At 62.6% G+C, this 20,602-nt stretch overlaps 1 protein-coding gene across 3 annotated transcripts in view; it reads left to right on the top strand.

Annotated features, from left to right (window-relative positions):
• SHISAL1 (shisa like 1) overlaps positions 1–20,602 on the top strand; it is a 137,168-nt gene that overhangs the window by 72,451 nt on the left and 44,115 nt on the right. For all 3 annotated transcript variants that reach the window (XM_046646589.1, XM_046646591.1, XM_046646590.1), the window contains exon 2: positions 18,436–18,531. In XM_046646589.1, the coding sequence (XP_046502545.1) occupies positions 18,468–18,531 (64 nt within the window). In that variant the 5' untranslated portion in view covers positions 18,436–18,467. The remainder of the gene's footprint in view (positions 1–18,435; positions 18,532–20,602) is intronic.

A 20,602-nucleotide genomic window follows, 5' to 3' on the forward strand; every position in this document is an offset into this window, starting at 1 on the left:
TGGATGGAAGAGAGGAAGGGATGAGGGAGGCAGGAAGGAGACCCAGGCTTTGAATGAAGCGATCTGCTCATGTTAACATGTCTGTTAGTGGTAGAGATCTGTCACCCCAAGACCTGGATGTCCCCCGCCACACCTGTCCCTGGGCCGGGAGCTAGGCCTGCGACATTTGGGGGCCTCCCACACCAACGCCCCTTTCTTTGCTGTGCTCAGTCCATCCCACTCCTGACACAACGCCCACACGTAGTCTTTCACGACTTGAGCCGAATGCTGATTGTTTTAAATAAGCTCGTTCAGTGTGAGGCCAGGCCCCCTCCGCCGGAGCTTTCTGGAGTCTGCATCGTCCCCAAAGGGAAGGGGCTCCCGAGGGGCCGTGGTGACTTGGGTCCCCTTGATGGAGGAGTTCATTCAGAGGCTAGATCTTCAGGGTTGTCCTCAGTGTGAGGGGAGGGGTGGGGCTCCAGCACCGCGTGGGCAATGGGACCGGCTGATTCCATAAGCGCTGTCTTCTGTTGTGCCCCAGGTGCTGGCAGAGGGGAAATTCCACTGCTTTCACTGTGGGGAGTGACTGCTTTCCCCACCACCGCTTCCTCCCCAGGGCCCAAGCCCAATAGCCTGACGCCCAGAAAGAACGTTGACTTGGAAGCCAGGCCAGCTTGGGTCCAAGTCCTAACAGCCAGCAGCTGTGTGACCTTGGGCAGGTGACACAACCTCTCTGAGTCTTAGTTTTCTCATCTGCAAACTGGGAGCAGCAGCCCCTCCTTTTCTGAAAATTAAAGGAGACAATATTTGTGAGGTGCCTGTCACAGGGCTGGACACACAGTAGGTGCTCAAGAAATAGTCTGTTTCTCCCGCTTCTGCTGCGTGAAAGGCCAGTTTCTACACACAGTTTAACTCTCATTTGGATTCTGCGTCCACAGCTGCGAGCCTGGGGGCTCCAGGCCAGGGCAGGACCCACAGCTGACAGTGGGGGGTCTATGCCACTCACCATGAGCCCTGTGAGCCCAAAATGTCTATGCGGCCACCCTGGAGCTGTGTGGGTTGTGCCCGGCATGGCCGGCACGTGGAGCGAGCCTGTGCTGAGGCTAGAGCCTGAGCGCCTGTCTCTGGTCTGCTCTGTGGGAGCTGTGTGACCCCCAGAAATCACAGCCTCTCTGAGCTCCCCTGTCCTCACTGAGGCCAGTAACCTCCCCTGCAGCACTTCTTGCATATGTTGTCTCCTCTACTCCTGTTACCACCCAACTGAAGCTGGGGTTGGCACCCCACTCTACAGGGGGACACCCAGACAGGCGAAGTCACGTGTCCAGGGACCCAGGGTGACCATGTCCCCTCCCACAGACCCATCTGCACCCTCGGTCCGTCCTTGGCCAGGCACGGGCCTATCCCCCACCTCCGAGCGGTTCTGTTCTGCCCTCCCCCTCCCCCTGCTGATTGGGTTTCCTGCCGACACGGCTCGTTCATAAATGCTTTTTGATGTTGCCTCTCCATTCCCGGGAAATTTCTGAGCCAGCTTTCCGCAGAGCGGCACGTGAGCTAGACCTCCGTAATTCTCTTTACCTAGATGTCCACCTGCGCTGTCAGATTTCTCAGTTTCCTCCCGTTATAAGCAATGTTCATCTTTCAAAAGCAGGAGGCCTGCTTGGGTGGGCTGGGGAGTAGCGTTGACCCACGGAGGACGCCTGCGGTCGAGCCTCGTCCTCCAGCGCCAGACCCTGCTCCAGGCCCGAGGTGGACCCCTGGCTGGGCAGGGCGGGTGTGGGCCTGGGGGCTGGGCCTTCCTCGGCAGGGGCCTGTGCTCTGCCCCTCGCCCCCTGCTCCCTCGAGAGCATCTTTTGTGTCAGGGTGTCAGCAGAGACCCCAGGGGATGTCAGAGGGCTCTGGCCGCTGAGTGGATGCTGGCAGCCACGTTGACTGGCAGCTCTTTTGTTTGCAGGATCAGAGTGGTTCTCCAGTTCGGGAGGGCAGAGCGGCAGTGGGATTAACCAGAGGAAGTGCTGGCTGCTGGGGGGACCCCCCAGGCTGCGGGGGGGGGCGGGGAGCAGACAGGGAGAGGAGAGCGCCCCTGAGATGGCTCAGAACGCTTCAGTCTGATTCCAGAGCCCGGCTCCCAACCTGACACCTGACAGCACCTGGACATGGTGACCCTGGGCCTGAGAGCTGGGCTGCCTCCGGATCTCCAAAACGGTTTGACACTGCCGTCCTCCTGGAACGGAACGGGGACTCCAGGAGCCTGCGTCTGAGAGGCAGGCATGAGAAGGGGTCTTCCCTCTGTCTGGGTCCCTCTGCACCCCTCACGCCTGTCCACTGACTGACCACCCCTTCTCCCCTCGAGGGGCCGGCAGAGGCCGGTGACAAAGCCGGAGGGGGCCCATGGGGCTGGGATGGCGGGGGAGTTCAGTTTGGGGTGCAACAAGTTTGGGTGCCAGGGGCCCCTGAAGTGGAGACGAGCTGGGGAGGCCGCTGTCTGTTTAGGTCTGGGCCCTGCGGGGCTGGTGGGGTGAGCGAGGGTTTGCAGAGCTTGGGGAGGAAGGCAGAGGGCCACTTCCTGCCCCCTCTGGAAGTGACCTTTGCCCTTGCTGCCTGGCCATTGCTCCCAGGGGCCCTCTTGGGTGTGGACCGTCCCTGGCTCTCTGTGGGCCAGTGAGGCTGACGGGGATGGTGACCGGGGCTGGCTAACCAGGGGGCAGCCGACGCTTTCAAGAGGGGCACTGGGTCCTGGCCTGCCTGTCGGGGGCCGCTGGCTCGCTGCCTGCTCAGCAGCTTTGGTGCCAATTGGGAAGAAGAGTGTGGGCGGGAGGCCCACCAACCCCCAGAGGTCAAGTGGGGTCCAGTGGCGTTACCAGTGGGCCTGGTCCCTCCTGGCCGGCGGTGGGGGTGAGGGGTGTCAGGTCAGGTTGGGGGGCCGGCTGGGCTGCGCGCCATCCCTGTGGTCTCTGCTGGGGCCCTATTTGCATAATTTTGAAGTTGATTGGCCTAAAGGCAGCTTCGCTTAATCACAGCTGACGAGTCTCTGGTTGCAGCAGCAGCTGCTGCCAATTAGCCGCGTTGGTGCCACAGTTTGTTATAACTCGCACCCCTCCCCCAGCCCCTTATCAGGCCCGAAGGGACGAGCAGGCCCGTTCAGCGCCGGCTCCCCACGTGCACCCCAGCCCAGGGCCTCTCCAACCCAGAGATGCCCGTGGTGCTCGTCTGTGAAGTGCCCTCGGGGGGTCAGGGGCTAACGCAGGGGTCCCCGGCTGGGGCTACCTGGTTTTGTTAATAAAGTTTCACTGGAACCCACCATCAACCCCGCGCCCCGTGTCGTCCGCTGCTGCCCTCCCGTGGCAGCGGCAGAGGTGCATAGTTTTGACGCTGCCCAAGGGCCCGCAGCGCTGCCGGCATCTGCAGTCTGCCCCTCCGCAGAACGGCTCCCGGCCTCTGGTCCAGCCCAGCGGGCCTGGGACGTGGCTGTGCACCCGAGGCCTCTGGAAGGCTGGGGAATGCAGATTCCTTGACGGCACACCAGTTCTAATCCAGCGGGTCCAGGGGGCCCGAGAGCCTGTGTTTCTGACCAGCTTCCATGGCGCGCAGGACCCCACTCCAGGCAGCCCTGGTCCCGCCCCTCCAGGATCGCTCACGACAGTTTCCACTCAGCTCGTCCTACTCTGAACACAATCCCCACTGGACAGAAGAGGAAACAGAAGGTCTGAGAGGCCCCTCGATTCTCCCGAGGCCCTGAGCTGACAAGCTCTGGAGGCCCCACCGCACCCTTGACGCAGGCACCTCACCCCAGATACAGAGCACCTGCTTACAACACACCTGCTTATAACACACCTGCGTACAACACAACCCAGGGTACAACACACCCAGGTACCACACACCCCAGGGTACCACACACCCCAGGTACAACACATCCCAGGTACAACACACCCAGGTACCACACACCCCAGGTACAACACATCCCAGGTACACCACACCCAGGTACAACACACCCCAGAGTACAACACAACCCAGGGTACAACACACCCAGGTACAACACGCCCCAGGGTACAACACACCCGGGTACCACACACCCCAGGCGTGCTTCCCTCGGCTGCCACACGCCCCGGCCGGGCTCCTTGCTTGGGGTGTTCTCTGTCTGGTTCCACCCTGGGCCCTGCTGTTAGGAACGGCGACACCTTGACAAGTCACAGAATGCCGTCGTCCCCTGGGTTGGGGGAGAATGATCGTGGGAGGTCAGGGGTCAAGGGCACAGCCCAGAGCGCTGGGCACCTCGTGGGGGTTTTGCTGTCCCCGCTCCCATATCTGCAGTGCGCTGGCTGTGTGTGCTGCCTGCCGGTGCCGCTCTCTCAGTGTTCCCACCGCGGGGGGAGACCCGTCCTGCCTTCGCTACGGCACTTGAGTCACCTCGATGGTCAAGGGCGCCTCGAGCAGACGTGCTCTTCATCCCCCTCCTGTTCCTGTGACCCGGGGGGTGGGGTGCAGGGTGCCCACTCCCAGCGGAGGCGCCTGAGCCCCCCGAGGCCGGTGACCTGCACAGGCAGGAGAGGTGGCTCTGGGCTTCCATCCCTGGCTTCCGTAGGTCGGGCAGGTCCAGCTGCTCAGGGCACATCGCTGGCTTATGGGAAGACATTTCATGCCCATGAGTCCCCAGTTGACAGATGAGGAAACCGAGGCACAGGGCAAAGGGACAGGGTGTCTGGGGCTCGCCGGGAGGAGGCTGGGAATCCACATGGAGACACATGCTTACTGGACTCGGAAGATCCAGCACCAGAGACCAGCCTCCTTAACCAACTGCCCAACACGGCCCCGTGTGGCCGCCCCACCCCATCCTACAGGACCCCCTCCCCCCTCGCCCTGTCACAACGATGTGCATTCTTCAAAAGCACACGTTTCTCAGCTGTTTCTGCCCTGTGAGGTGGGGCACGCTGAGCTGCATCCGGGGACTTGAACTCCTCTACCCTGTGTTGCTCAGACGCCCGGGACACTGATGTGGCCGCCGTCCGCTTTGACAGCTGGCGGGTTCCAGTGTTTGGACGCGCTGTGATGCGTTTTCCCGTCTATCCGTTTGGGTTGTCTCCAGGGTTTTCCTCTTGTAAACAGTGCTGCCGAGAACATTCTGGTGCCTGGTGCCCGCCGGCCAGCAGGGCCTTCACTGAGCCCAGGAGGGGTGTTGGTTCATCACGCAGTCGCTGAGGACCCACTGTGCGCAAGCGGCTGTAGGGGACAGAGCGTCCCGAGCCTGCGGTGGGGTCGTCCTCCCTGCAGGTGCCCTCCCCCAGCCCGCCAGGCCGGCTGGTCTGGGTCATGGTCCAGCCTCCGTCAGAGGCAGTGAAGGAGTTCCTTCTGCGTGGGGTGATCTCATGGGTAACTGGAAAGATGTTGCTATGCTTTCCTACGTCATCGGCCTCTGGACCTGGCAAACGGGTTCGCTTCGAACAGTAGCTTAAAAACAGCAAGGCGGCCCAGGCTCAGAGAGGTGAAGGGGCTTGCCCAGGGCCACACAGCTGAGAAGCGGCAGAGTTGGGACTCGAGTCCGAGTGTTGGGGCCCCAAGCTGAGAGCCTGCCCTCAGGTCCTCTGCTCCTGCACTGGCGCTCAGGCCAGAGGCAGGGGCCGCCCCGTACCTTGCTAAGCGCTGCTCAAAAATTCGTCCCATTTTCATTGCTCTACATGAACCCTCAGCCCCACCTTGTGTGTCCTGGACCTTCTGCGGGGAGCGCCCTCCTGCTCTTACTCATCTGTGGGCGTCCACTGCCAACCCTGGGTCTGAGCTGAGTCTGCCACAAACTGGCTGAGTGACCCAGGACGAGTTACTTACACTCTCTGTGCCTCAGTTGCCTTAGCTGTAAGTTGAGGGTAATCACAGCTCCTCCTAATCATGAGGATTAAGTGGATTCCCACCCCCCACCCCCAGACCGGGTCAGGCACTTCTGCTGGGCTCCCGTGGCGCAGGTCACTCTGATGTGCCGCTGTCCGCCCGGCCTGGGTCTAGATAAGGGGCATTCAGGCCAGTCCACTCAGCCTCTGGCTGCCGGAAGCAGAGCAGCTGCGTCTTCAAGGGCCAAGAAGGGGGGTTTCTCTCTAGCCCAGCTCTAGATGGCCGGACTCCAGTGATGGGAGGGAGCGAGGGGGAGGGAGCTGACCTCCTACGTGGCCTGGCTTTGAATGCCACCCGTGGCACTGCACATGACAGAAATGCCAGCTCAGGGCACAGCACAGGGACCAGGACTCACAAAGGCCTGGGAGATGGCAGTGGGCTGGGGGCAGGTGGCTGCAGAGGCCAGCGGGTCCTCTGGCCGTGTCCAGATGGTCACGTGCCCTCTCTGGCAGACAGGTCCCTCTGCTACTGGGTGGGGATGGGCCGGAGGGGTTATGAAAGGGAGGGACAGCCGGGAGGGTCAGCCAGCTTTGGGGTCAAGTGGACCCTGCCCCACCTCCACCCCGTAGGCTGTCTGTGCCTCAGTTTCCTTCCTCATAGGGCTGAAGGGGGGACTGAAGGCGCTCGCCATGCACCTGCAGGTCCGGGGCCTGGCGGGGAAGAGAGGCTGGAGCAGTGATCACTGACCCGCCTCGACCAGCGGAGCCCGAGGGCCTGGGGAGTCACACAAATCGAGTCACGGGAAGGAAGCATCCGCCCGGATCCCGCATGTCAGCCCCGACTCGGCCCCTCCTGGCTGGGAGGCCTCATGGGGAGTGTGCTGAGTTTGCTCATCTGTGAAATGGGGCCCTGGGTGGGGTGCTGTGAAGACACAGGCGGTTAGACGGGAGCTTGGCTGGGGGGATGGTCACCAGGTGGCGGCCCCAGGCTCACCTAGGGCCTCGGCTCTCCAGCTGCCCGCCCCGCCCCGCCCAGAGGAACAGGCTGGGTTCTTGCAGCACAGCGGGCCGGCCGGTGTTGGAGGGCGCTCCGTTGCCTCTGCAACGTCCGACCGAGAGGCTCTCCTTTTATTGGGGTTCAGGGTTGGTCGAGGCAGAGAGTGGGAAGGCCAGCAGCTGTGGAGGACTGGGCTTCTGGTCTCTGAGCCGCAGAGCTAGGCAGGTAATGGATGTCCCGTGGAAGCTCCCAGATCCACCCCACGCACAGGCATGCCCTCCTTCAGGTGCAAACCCTCGCTGAGCCCGGCCACGTTCCGGGATCCCTACCCTGGGCAAGCCCCCAGCCTCAGGGAGGAGCCAGGCACAGCCACAGAATGACCCTCAGGTACAGAAGAATGTGAGGGGCCGCAGTGAAGCCTGTGCCAAGGGAGGGGAGGGGAGAGCAGCGTCTGGGTAGTGGGGCTGGGAGCCCTGTGGGAGGCGCACAGACACTGGCATTGGACCAGCTGCTCAAGTCCAGGCTCCTACCCCTGCAGGCTGTGTGACCTTGGCAAGTTGCTGAGCATCTCTGTGCCTCAGTGTCCTTGTATCAGAGCCTAGCAGAGAGGGGGGGCAGGAAGAGAGGGTCAAAGCTCAGACAAGCTCCATGCTTCATGGACCAGCAAGGAGGCCCGGATGGGAGGGAGGACAGAGGAAGCTGGGGCTCCGACCCAGACCAACTCCACTCCCCCCACCCATGTTCTCCCTTCAAGCTCTTCCCAGGTCAGCCACCCTCGGGAGCCCTGCCCCAGCACCCACTGCTCTGGACCCGGCACACTTTCCCCTCCCCCTCCCACCCTGCTCGCTGGATAGCCTTCTCTCCCCGCGTGTGCACCGGGCTAGCCAGGCAGAGGACAGGGCAGACAGACCCCGGCCCACTGCGGGTCGTGGCTGGCCCCTGTGTGAGCGGCCCCTCCCCCATCCAATACGGGCTCGGGAATGCACAGAAACGCCCTGCACACAGTAGGTGCTCAGCGGCTGGGCCCTGCCCTCGCCTCTGCCTCCCCACCCAGTCCTCACTAGAGAGGGCTGAGACCCCCATTTACGGTGGTCCCCCTGAGTCGTGGGTGGCCCCGTAGAGGCCCATTGGCACCTACTATGTGCCAGGAGTGCTCCCCACCCCCCACGGGCCCTGCCTGCTGCTCCGGCCTCATGGCCCTTCCTCACCCTCCCCGGCTCCTGCTGCCCTGGCCTCCTCCCCAAGCTCTGTCCCACCCCTTGGCCTTTGTGGGTGCTGGGCTGCTCCCTCGCCAGGCCCACCCTCCCCTGTCTGGATAAGGCCTGCTCACCTGTCAGCATCTCTTTCCTCGGGCTGCCCTCCACCCAGGCCAGGCCAGGGCCCTCCTGTGTGATCAGACACCCTGAGTCAGTCATGGGGGCGTTTGGTTGGCCTCGTGGGGGTGGGATGGGTCTGCTCAGCCCGCCCAGTGTCACACTCAGTATGGGATGAATGAATGAATGAATGAATGCATGCATGCCTCCGTCACCTCCTTGGCCCTTCCCAACATCCCTTCAGGGTGGGTGTGTATCCCCATTTACAGATGGGAAACTGAGGCTGGGCTTCAGCTTCTGTTCCCCACAGTGAGGGTGGGTCCCTGGGGCCAGGCCCTCTCCCACCGAAGGAGGCAGGAACAGAGGCCCCGAGCAGGGAGCGAAATCCGGAGCCGCCCTCCGTCCCCCAGGCGTCCTGCGGCCTGTCTTCACTCTTCCTGCCCTGACACTTTAAGTGATTCATTCTTCATGGGATATTTTTGTGTTTCTCCAGTGGGAAAAAATGCCGCTGGGATTTCCAGGGGTTGTTTTATCTCCATGGTGCAGCCAAATAATTCGGAGAACAGATAGAGGCAGAGGGCCCGCCGGCGTCTCTGCTGAGCCCTCCCCTTAACGGGGGAGGAAACCGAGGCCGGGCGGGGAGCCCCCGCCTGCCACCCGCGTGGCCCCTGGGGGAGAGCAGAGCAGCTGGGCCTTCGGGGAGCTGGGATTTCTGGCTCAGCCTCTTTCAGCTCTGCGCCCTTGGCCGAGGCCTCAGTCTCTTCCCCTGTGGAATGGGGAGGACGGCGGTGCCACCCTTGGACACTCAGGAGAGTGCCTAGAGGAGGACGGGGTGAGTGCTGAGCCAGTCCAGGGCGCGCTTGGGCAGGGGGCAGACAGCTGCCTGGGAGGCGGGGGAGCCTCCAAGGAAAGAGAGCCCCATGGGAGCAACTGGGATGTGCTCCTGAGGGAAGGACTTGGGGGCGGGCAGGAGTGGCTCCCAAGTGAGCTGGTGGTAACTGCATGCCGTCCCCATTGTAGCACGCATGCCGACACCCCCACAGCAGTCTGCAGGCACGCTTCTCCCCTCCCTGGCCCCACGGCAGCCCCGCAGAGCGCGTCTTATCACGCCTGCCGGGAGGGGGCAGAGGGGTAAGGGGTGTGGATCCAGGACTCTGAGCCGTCCCACCTGGGCTCCCCGGCCTCAGGGGGACCCGTCCCACCAGGGTCCTGGAGTTGGGGTTTCTTGGCTACGGTGAGCTGCTTCCACAGGGGGCTGATGCCCAAGGTCACTTCTGGTGGTGGTGGCAGTGGACGTGGACCCCCATCTGAGTGGGAGGAGCCAGCGCGTGGCACCAGGCCTCTGCCTGGATGTCCGTGGCCCCTGTCTGGAGGTTTACTCTTGGCAGCAAAGCGAACCTGGCCTCCAGGCCAGCGAGTGTTGACGGAGTTCCTACTTTGAGCGGCAAACCTTTATTTAGAACCCACTGTGTGCAAAGCGTGGTGAGGGGACACAGAGACACAGAGGTCCCCCCCAAGGGGCTTGTTCCAGGCAGGGCAGCAATGGGCAGCGGGCAGGGCAGAAGGAAACAGGTGCTAACTGTGGGCACAAGCAAAGCACGAGAGGAAGGACTCGAGACATCTGCACACAGGCACGGTGTTCAAACACACTCTCCCTCGCTGACGGGCACACAGGGACCCCCCCGGCACCTACACCGAGGAGAAGCAGAGTGGGCAACACCAGATACAGTCCGTTTATGGAACATGGACTAGCTGTGCGGGGCGCCCTGCTGGCTTCTCCGGTCCTTTCTGCCATTTAGTACCCAAGCAAGGTGGGGGTGTGGCTCCCATTTACAGACAGGGAACTGAGGGCAGTGGAGTAACTTGCCCAGAATCCCCAGCTAGTGAGCAGCAGAACTCCGATTCCAGGCTCGGGGGGACTGGCTCCAGGGCCTGAGCCGTCACCTCCCGCACCCACTGTGAGCCCCTGTTTGGAGTCAGACAGACGTGGGTTCAAACCATAGCCCTGCCACCCTCCAGGTCTAGGCAAATCGCTGGGGCTCTCTAAGCTGCTGTTTATTTATCTGAAAAATGGAGATGATGATGCCTACATTCATTCGCCAATCCAGCAAGTGTGTATAAAGTGCCTACTATGTGCCAGGCCTGATGAATAAAGTACCTACTATGTGCCAGGCCTGATGCTGCATACAGTGAGGCATAAAGTGCCTCCTGTGTGCCAGGCCCAACACTGCATACAGTAATGAGCAAAAACGAAGTGGTCTCGGCAGGGCCGTCTTCACCATATATAACCTGTGCAGTCGCGCAGGGCCCCGCACTCAGAAGGGCTGCGCTTGGTTTAATGCTCTGCCGTTGCCTTGTAGTAGTGCTTAATGATTTCCGGACAAAGACTTCTGCATTTTTCCTTTTGCACTGTGTCCTGCAAATTATGCTGCCGGTCCTGGGTCCCAGCCCTTGTCTGGCTTGCAGTCAAGCGGAGGAGACAGATGCTCGGCGAGCCGTGGCACCGCGTGCAGCTCTAAACCGCCCCCTGGCTTCCAGTGAAAGGTGGTGGGTCCCGATGGTGTGTGGGGGTCAGGGCCGGCCTCTTGGAGGACACAGGCTCCGGAGATTTGTCTGAATCTGCCAGACTGAGGGGAGGCGCGGTGTGGGAGGGGCCCGGTGAAGGGCTGCAGGATGGCCATTGAGACTGGAGGGTGGGCCCTGGCCGGGGAGGGGTGGGGACCCTGGTGGGAGTCTGGCCTATCCCAACACGGTGGGGAGACCTCGGAGGGTTGCAGTCGGTGATGCGATAGGGCTTGCATTTCAAAAGCCAGCTTTCTGCTTCGAGGTGAGGGTGGCTTGGGGGAGGGACAGGGGTGGTGCCAGGGGACCCCAGGGTGCTTGGTTGACCTGGGAAGGAGGAAGTGGCGGAGTAGAGGGGCCAGGCTCTGGCTTGCAGGTCTGCATGGAGAGGGGTGCAGGCCATCGAGATGGACACAGCGTGGGACCTCAGGAGCCAGTGGGAGGTGAAATGAGTGTGACAGACATGCAGGGCTGGGCATCAGCAGGGCTGCTGGCCATGCAGCCCGGAGCCCCGGCTGTGGGAGAACACGTCCGTCCTTCTTCATGCGTGTGCTCACCACCTTGGGCCCGGCCAGCACAGTGAGGGAACGCGTCCTGCTCTCCGGTGCCCTGCCACTCCCTCCTGCAGGCACCGGAACCCGAAGCACGTGCCTGGGTCTTGCTCCACGAAGTTGTCACGCCTCCCAAAGTGTTTCTTCCCAGACGTCACATTTCAGAGTGAGCTTCATAACCTCTAAGTGGATGTGGTCCTGCAGACAGAATTCACAGACTTGGGGGTAGGTCGCAAGGAAAGGCCCCGGGAACTGGCTGGAGGTTAAGCATCGCCGCCGACACCGTGTGCATTCACACGCGTGTGCACGTGTGTGCTGCTGGGGTGTGTGTGGACGCGTGTGTGTGCACACATGTGCTGCCTGCGGTGTGAACATGTTCACCGTCAGTGTAGACAGGACCCAGGAGCAGAGTGTGGGTTTGACTCTCTGCCCCTCGCCGGCCGCCTGCACTGGGCACAGAGACAGCAGTGGCCCAGCCTGATGGCTCAGGGAGAAGAGAGTGAGCTCAGCTCACGGGAGCAGAGCGCGGCCACTGCCCGGCCCAGTGGGTGCTCGACCGCCATGCACTGCCGTCCCCCTGCCGGTTCCGGGACCTGCCTGCTGGGCGCCTGCTGCCCGCTGGACTTGGACTGTCATGAGGCTGTGAAGGGTGCTGCCCTCGTCTGATGACTGACACGTGGGCTCACACCACTGGCCGGAAGAGGAATGCCAGGTGTAATCACTGACGCATCGTGGCATCAGTTGCTTGATGACCGCCCCCTGGACCATGGTCCCGGCACTGGGCTTGGCGCCTGCAGAGGCCCGTTGGGTGTTCATTGACCGGGTGTCCAGGAGAGCACCGTCCCCTGCAGTGGGGGTGGGAGGGTGAGGAACCGAGGCGGCTCTGTGGCCCGGGTGGCACTGAGCCCAGCCACTGGGAGGCCTGGTTTGGACGATTTGGGGAGACGGATGCCTGGGCGAGGGGTCAGGCTGAGCAAAAGGCCGGCCTCCTGTGCTCTGCCACCAGCTGCTGGCGCCCGGGTGCTGGGGCAGGACCTTCCCCACCCCGCCACGGGGCTGGCCGCAGAGCACCACCGTCCACCCCGCTCCCCGCGCCCCGTACACCCGCAGGTGGGCAAGGAGGGACGTGTTTGGGTGACGGGCATGGAACTGCTCACATGTCCTTCTTTCCTCTCAATGCCAGGAAGTCCAGGGCTCGGGTGGCCCAGGTCTGAGGAGGGCCGGGCCTCAGTTGACCTTCTCCCAGTTTGCACTCACATCAGGACCGACCAAGCAGGCAGCATGCTCCCGCCCACACCCGCCACCGGTGAATCCCATACAGTCAGACCCTAGGGTGGGGAAGGGGCCTGAGTTTCAGAAGCCCACCCACGGGAGTGAGGGATTCAAGGGGTGAAAAGCTTCCCTGAGGGGAAGCCTTCCCCAGTGGAGCCTTGAAAGCTGGGTCGAGGCTGTCCTGCTGCAGGAGAGGGGAAGCGTGTCCCACGCATGGGGAGGAGCATGTGCAAAGTCCCAGTGGAAAGGCAGATCCTGGAAGGCTGAACTCAAGGAACAGAGAGAGTAGGGGAGCACGGGGTGGCAGCAGGACCAGACCACACGGGGCCTCAGGAGGGAGCGTGGACTTGAACCCGGAGCCTCCAGGACTCCTGAGGAGGGAGTGGGTAGTCAGATGGGCACTTCGGTAAGCTGGCGCTGGGGGCCGCCCAGGACCTGGATTGGTGGGCGGAGCTGGGGCAGAGCCAGCCACTGGCAAGGATGGGTCACTATGGACACTTCTGAGTACCACCCCCCGCGCACCGGCCCATGCCAGGCCTTCAATGCATCACTTCATTCAAATGTCACAGGACGCTGTGAATTAGATGCTATTTTTACTCCCATTCTGGAGCCGAGGAGACTGAGGAAACTTATCCCAGGTCACAGGGGGTGTGGTTACAAGAAGTGGAGCCAGGACTGGCTCCAGGTAGCGTGGCCCAAGCCCAGGCGCCCGGCCTCCAGGCCTGCTGCCCTTGACGAGGGCCAGGCAGGAGGTGAAGCCCTCGGCCACCCCCAGGGGCTGGCGTGGTGGGCTGAGAGGGGGTGCCGGATGCGAGAGGATGTGGAATGTCCAGGGGGGCCCAGCGGCCGCCAGGCCTGGGGTGTGTGCAGAGCCCCCTCCGACACAGCCGAGGCCCTCCCCCACGGCCCCCACGGCCCCCCTCCCCTGGCCCTGTCCCCCCTGCCTGGCCTGGCCGACGCAAAAACAGATCTGTTGTTGTTCCCGGTGGGGTTTAATTCGTCTTCCTGGGCTCTGCTTCTCTTCACATGCCCTCCTTTCCCTGCTCTCGCCAAATTCGGTGTTTAAAAATAATCCTCAAATTTGGGAACAGCAGTCCCCAGCTGACCCGAGGGGTGGACTGCAGAGATGCGTGCCTGACTCGTGACTTGGGACGCGGTCAGGGCTCGGAGGAGGCCCACTCATCCAGAATGTTCTTCTGGTTATTTGAGTTTTATCGTGGGCCACCAGCTACTATCGTGAGCAGTTGACCAATTTTCAAAGAAATAGAACCCGGGACCATCAATCTAATCTGCCTGGGGTACCTCTGCTTTCTGGGGGGCCTTGGGGGGGGGCCGTGGGAGCTCCTCTAGTGCCTGGAGGAAGGACAAGTTTGGAGGCCAGGCTGGCCTCCTGTCTGAGCCACTGAGTGACTGTGTGACCTTGGGCAAGTCACTTCACCTCTCTGAGCCTCTTTGTGTCATAAAGTATCCTTTATCTCATAAAGTATCCTTCTTTATGAGATGGGGGTTGATACCTCCCTCATTGGGCTGACGAGGGATCACCTGAGATGACACAGTGACAAGCAAGTCCAGGACACCGGAAGAGCTCAAGGACCCTGGGCGGGAGGGGGGTGTCCTCACCCTTGCAGCCCCCACTCCCATTGCTGCTGGGGGGGTGGGTCCCGGGTCATGGTACCTGGCGGCGTGACCGCCCTCCTCACCTGAGCTCCTAGTCCCTGAGCCCAGGCCCCTCTGCAGACCCCACGGAGATGGCTTTGGTCTTGTGAATGTCTCTGCTCTTGACCTTGTGACCACAGTGGCCGGCCTCTGGGATCTCGCAAGGAGCCGCCGAGGCGGAGGAGTGTCTGACCAGCTGGGGAGGGACGGCCGACTTCTCAGATGGTTAGAAATAGAGTTTTCCTGCGACTTCCCCATGAGGCCCAGTGGGTTTTTCTCCCCGCACTGATCCAGCCTTCAGTTCTGGGACCCGAGTTGCCAGGGGCCAAGGTGGGTAGGGCAGGCCCCACCTTTGTCCAGCAAACGGCTGTGGCTCCCGTCGCCCACTGACTCACCCCTGGCAGCCCCAGCTGGGGCGGGGGACACAGCCGGGCCGAGGAAACTGAGCAGGCTGCGAGGAGAGCCCAGAGGGACGGGAGACCAATCCTCCCCGGCCTGCGGGGCTCTGGAGCCTGAGCTCAGAGGCCGTGCCCCAAGCTGGCCAGGGCCTGACTCCGGATCCCACAGCCTGGTGGAGGAGGGCATGGGGGCCAGTCACCTAAGGCAGAGCTGGTGGGTGCACCTAAGGGCAGGGACTCCCCTCCTCCACATCCCTGGAAGCCAGGCTCTGTTCCAGAGTGGGGGTCAGCCAGTGGACGTGGAGAGAATGAATGACTTAACACGTTAACTGAAGAAGGGATGGGATACAATAGCCTCACTGGAGGGACAAACATCTTCCAGCTGATAAAATCACAGCAGGCTTCCGGGAGGAGGTGGCACTGGAGTAGCTTCTAAGGTGGTGCAGGATTCGGACTCACAGGAATGAGAGGAAGGCACCCCAGGTGTGAGTGACAGCCCCCATCAATATAGGCAGGGTTTTATTAGGGAATTCGAGCAGCCAGAGGGAGGGCCGGATGCGTGGTGGCCCCCTTCCACCTGGCATTCATTCAACAAACCCACCAGCTCCCAGCCCTCAGTGGGCCTCGGCTTCCCCACCTGTGGAGTGGAGACACGTTGGGGGGTTGTCTCAGAGGACCCGTCACTCCCGGCCCCCCAGTGTTTTCCAGGGTCGATCCTTCATTTCCCCAGCACGAAAAAATCCTTTCCTAGGACTTTCAAATGCTGTAATCTCCTTCATCCTCCGAGGAGGGTCCTGATGGAGGCTGCAGGAGGCCCGGGCTCACAGCCCGTGGGGCAGGGCGCTCACGGTGGGGGCAGAGAGGCCCTGTGGCCAGGGAGGGGCTGACCAGCCGTCACCATCAGCAGTCGCCGTCTTAAGATGTTTCTGCTTTTTCTTGCGACCGTGCCATCCCCTTTTCTCATTCTGGCTCAGCCTTGAGAGGAGCAGCCCCCAGCCCCGCCCCCCATGGGGCCCCCTCGCACCCGGGCTGCAGGAGAGGGGACGGGGCCACCAGCAGCGCAGGGCCGGCCGTGAGCCCCTCGGCTTGGCCTTGAGTCTGTCCGTGTCTCCTTGCTCTGAGGTCTCAGCCTCTGGGCCCCTGGTGGCTTCTGGCTCAGCCTGCCCCGCTGAGCAGGACTCAGAGCTGCCTCGGGCCCAAGCTGGCGCCCCTGCCATCTCCCTGAGCAGGCCGTGGGCTCTTGAGGGCGAGGACAAGCCAGCTGGTTGGTGGCTCTGGAGCCCAGCCCAGGCTGGCCTAGAGCAGATGCCCCAGGAGCTTCTGGGCCGTTGGAGGGACTGTCCCTGTGGGTCCTTCCCAGTCTCGACTTCCAGAGCCATGTTCTCGGCAGCAGATCTCTGCAGGGTATGCAGCCGTGAGGCCTTCCCCAGGGCTGGGGGGCCTCTCCCCGGGGGGGACAGGGTGGCACTGACGTCGGGCCTAGGACGGAGCGGGCAGGGAGGCCAGGAAAGCGGCTCTGGAGGTGGGCCAGCCTGGCCAGGAGGGCAGCAGGGTCTCCCCGGTGGACACAGGGCTCTCCCAGTGTCCGCCATCCTCACATCAGATCCCGCTCCTAGGTGGGCAGGTGAGCATCCTTCCGGCTCAGTGTGGATCCCACACTTCCCGGGGCAGTCCCTGTGGGAGAGTGGTGTGGGGCAGGTGGTGGCGTCCTGGGGCTGTGGGAACCATGCCCCACAGACTGGGGGCCTGACCCGTTCTCTCACCGTCCGGAGGCCAGAATCTGGGATCCAGGGGTCGGCAGGGCTGGTCCTTGAAGGCTCTGACCAGGACTATGCCTGGCAGCTCCCCAGTTCTGGGGCTTTGCTGGCCGTCTCTGGCCTCACGGCTGTGGACACATGGCCCCATCTCTGCCCCATCTCTTGCCGCCGTCTCCCTGCCTGCCTATCTGTGTCCAGACCTCCTCTTTGTCAGGACACCAGTCAGACAGGGGCCCACCCTCCTCCAGTACGACCTCCACCACGTCGGCAGTGACCCCGTCTCCAAACAAGGGCCCGTTCTGAGGGGCGAGGGGCGGGACTGCAACGTGTGAGTCGAGGGGGACACAGTCGAACCCCACAGTGAGGGCGGAGCGCGTGTGGCCCAGAGCCTGGCGCACAGGAGGTGCTCGCAGCTCCATCCCCATCCGCCGGTCATCCCTCCCCACAGCTGACAGCCCGCCTGGGGCTCTTCACGCGGGGTACACAGGCCTCCTCTCCACCTCCACGCCCAAACCCCGGGCGGGGGGTGATAATGAGGTCACCGTCCCCTCAGCTGTGTCCTGAGGCTTCAACAACCGATCTGAAGTGGCCACCGAGGGCCAAGGCCCTGCCTCTGGTGGCCTGCTGCTACCTGCCTGTCCATCGTCCCCCACTGGCCTCCCGGCTGCTCCCACCTCAGGGCCTTTGCACCTGCTGCTCCTGGCCTGCACCCCTCTTCCTCCAAATAGCCACACCCTCGCTCCTGCCTCACTTGAGTCTGGCTCAGAGGTCACCTCTGCAGTGAGGCCCTCCCTGCTGCCCTGGCCCCAGCTGCTCCCATGTCACCACTCAGCACCCCACACGCGCCTTGCTTTATTTCCCCTCATACCTTCTTTTTTGCTGAGGAAGATTCACCCTGAGCTGACATCCATGTCAACCTTCCTCTGCTTTGAATGTGGGTCACTGCCACAGCCTGGCTGACTATTAGACCACCGGGCCAGCCCCCACGCCTCGTAGCTTTCTTTATTGTGGTAAAACATACATAACATAAAATTTACCATTTTGATCACTTTTAAGTGTACAGTTCAGTGGCGCTAAGTCCATTCACATTGTTGGGCAGCTGTCACCACCGTCCCTCTCCGGAGCTCTTTCATCCCCCCAAACTGAAACTCTGTCCCCACGACACTCTAACTCGCCAGCGCCCTCCCCCAGCCCGGCACCCACCTTCCTACTTCCCGTCTCTGTGAATTTGACTCCTCCCGGGACCTCATGTGAGTGGAATCCTACAGGGTTTGTCCTCTTGTGTCTGGCTTCTTTCACTCAGCGCGATGTCCTCAAGGTTCACCCGTGCCGTAGCAGGTGTCAGAATTCCGTTCCTCTTTCAGGCTGAGTAATATTCCGCTGTGTGGACGGACCACGCTGTGTTGATCCAGTCATCCGTCGGTGGGCGCTTGGGTTGCTTCCACCTTTGCTGTTGTGACTCATGCTGCTGTGACACGGGTGACAAGTGTCTGTTTGAGTCCCTGCTTTCGGTTCCTTAGGGCGTGTCCCCAAGAGCCCGGGAGCATATTAAACATTCCTGTGGGTGCGTGTTTGTCGGCCTCTTTCCTCAGCGCGCAGGCCGGGGCAGCGACAGTGTCCGTTTAGTTCTGCTTGTGTCTGTGTGGTTCACGGCTGGAAGGTGCCGGCGCGGGCAGACTTGTTGAGGGTTAATGGCAGTCAGCGTTAGCGACACGGCAGGGAGACCCGGTCCCGAGAACCTGGGGCGGCGAACCACGAGCCCTTGTCAGCCCACCTGCTCGCCAGCCCTGCTCGTCCCGGTGCGCTCCCGGCGCCCACCCCGGCAGCCCCAGCCCGCCGGTGACTGCCCCCCCGCCAACCCGAGCCGTCCGTCCTCCTTTGATTAAGCCTCATTTTGCCGTGAAAAGAGAAGGAGGTGACAGTTGACTGGTGGGGGAAGGTCACTCTTTCCAGAAAGGAAATTGGATGGCAGCGTTTCCATCATCCACAGCCCGGCCCCTGCTCCTGGCAGACTCGCCTCCCTGCCCTCGCCCGCTGTCCCCCGCTGTCCCCGCCGTGGGCCACAAAGCTAGTGTCTGCCCCCGCCGTTGGCCAGGCAGCCCACACCCCACTTCTCCCGGCTCTCGTTAAACAGGCGGCTCTGGACGGATCGATGCCAGCCAAACGATGACCAGTTGTGGCCAGCAGTCCTTGGACGTGCTCGCCGTCCTCTCGTTGCTGATTTCCGCAGGTAGACCCCCCGGGATGCTCAGGGTGGGCGGGGGAGGGGGTGGAGGGGCACAGGAGTTCCCTTCCCGGTGTCAGTGCTAGCCCAGCTGGGGTCTGGGTGCTGACTAACGGGGGTGCCCTGGTCCCTGCCCCTCTGGCGTCCCCTGCGTGAGGAGCTCGTGTTCAGTGCAGTTCAGGGGAGCCTGCTGTGAGCTGCACCCCGTGTGCCTGCGCTGGGAGATTCTCGAGGATGCCGTGGGCTTCGGGGGGGCCACCAGCCAGCGCTGGGCGGAGCCCTTGTGCCGGTTCCCTCCCTTACCCTGCAAGTGGAAGTCAGGTGACGTCACAGTCATCCCATTGCTTAGAGGAGGACATGGAGGCTTGGAGAGGGCGCTAGCCAGCCTGAGACGGCACAGCTGTGCACGGCTGGGATTCCAACCCAGGGCCCCGCCTCCCGGCGCCAGACCAGCCTCCTAGGCCGTCCCCGAGGTCCCAGCTGCCGTTGCAGGTGGGCTATGTCACTCTCCTGTCACAAAGATGGGCATAGACCAAGTCCCCAGCCGCTCCACCTGGAGCTGGCTGGACAGAGAGGTCTGCCCTGCCTCCCAGCAGAAAGGGAACCCGGTGCCAGCCTGGCCGCTCGGCCCCAGTCTGAGCAGGGCCCCCACGCTGTCTCTGCCTGTCTCTCCCTCTATCTCTCTCTGGGTCTGTCTCTGTCTCTCCCTCTGTCTCTGTCTCTCCCTCTATCTCTCTCTGTGTCTGTCTCTGTCTCTCCCTCTGTCTCTCTCTCCCTCTATCTCTCTCTCTGTGTCTCCTTTTCTCTGTCTCTCTTGGTCCCTCCTCTCGCCCTCGTGCCCTGGCACAGCCGTTGCCCCCTTTGCTGCAGGTGTGGCTGAAAGGGAGGCCATGAAGGGCGCCGGGGGATGGGCAGCACAGGGCTCCCAGGACAGCAGAGCCAAAGCCAGGCCAAGGCCAGGGCCTGGGGCCACCGTTTACTCCTCTCCTGTGCGTTAGTTCATTTGGTCCTCACTGCCCCCGGGAGAGAAAAACTTCATTTTACAAATGAGGAAACTGACGCTCAGAGAAGGAAAGCGACCTGCCCGAGGCCACACAGTCAGATGACACAGTCACACAGCTGGCTGTTAAATGACAGCCGTCAGGACCAGGACTCGGCCCTGAGCTCTGCAGACGTCAAGGCTCCAGGGCCCAAGAAAGCGTCTCTCTCCTGGTGTCCCCTCCCTACTTGGGCCGATTTTCCTGGTGACTCAGAGCTGGCTGGCCTCCTGAGGGAGCGTCCCTCTGCCCTGGGGCCCCAGCGCAGCCCCAGAGCCCCACTGTGCCTGTGCCTGGGAGCCTGAAGGCACGGCCCCCATCTTCCGTATTCCCACACACCCAGCCTGGTCTAAGTGGGCCCCTTAAGCACCTGGGAGACCAGCGGTCCCCATCAATAAGAGGGAGGAGGCTCAGAGAGGCCGTGATGGCCCAGATCGCCCTGCGTGCTCCTGGAGTCGGACCCGGCTGTCCCAGCTCCTAGCCCTGGGCACCTGTGGCTCCAGCACGTTCTTCCTGGGGAGGCAGTGGGGGCCTCCTTATCTTTGCCAAACAGCCAAAGCAAGTGGTGCCGACCCTCCAGCGGTGCCTGGGGTGAGCTGCTGGGCTCTATCACATCCCCCCCGGCCGGGCCTCCCTCCGCACCCCCGTCTCTGCACAGCAGGCTCCTCTGAAGATCCGCTGAGGCCCCCCCGCCTGCTCTGTCCCCTCCCCCTGGTCCCGCGGTGGCCTGACTCAGGGCCTGAGCTTGTCCTTCTGACCAGCCCCGTGGGCGTTGCTGACACGCCCGACTCCCCGCAGGCCGAGTGTGGGCAGGTCCACGGCAGGACTTCCTCGACGACCTGGACAGGGCCGGGGCAGTGGCCAGACGGACCCCGCTCCCAGGCCGGTGGGTCCCATCACCACCTGCTGGAGGGCTTGCTAAGACACAGAGGTGTCACAGCTAAGACTCAGCGGGCCGCCCCCACCCCCCTTGCTTCTGATTCAGAAGGTCGGCTGAGGGGCCCGAGTGGGGGCTTTGGTGACCGGTCCACAGGGGAGGC

This window comes from Equus quagga, chromosome 19 (genome assembly GCF_021613505.1).
Source record: "Equus quagga isolate Etosha38 chromosome 19, UCLA_HA_Equagga_1.0, whole genome shotgun sequence".
Lineage (NCBI taxonomy): Eukaryota > Metazoa > Chordata > Mammalia > Perissodactyla > Equidae > Equus > Equus quagga.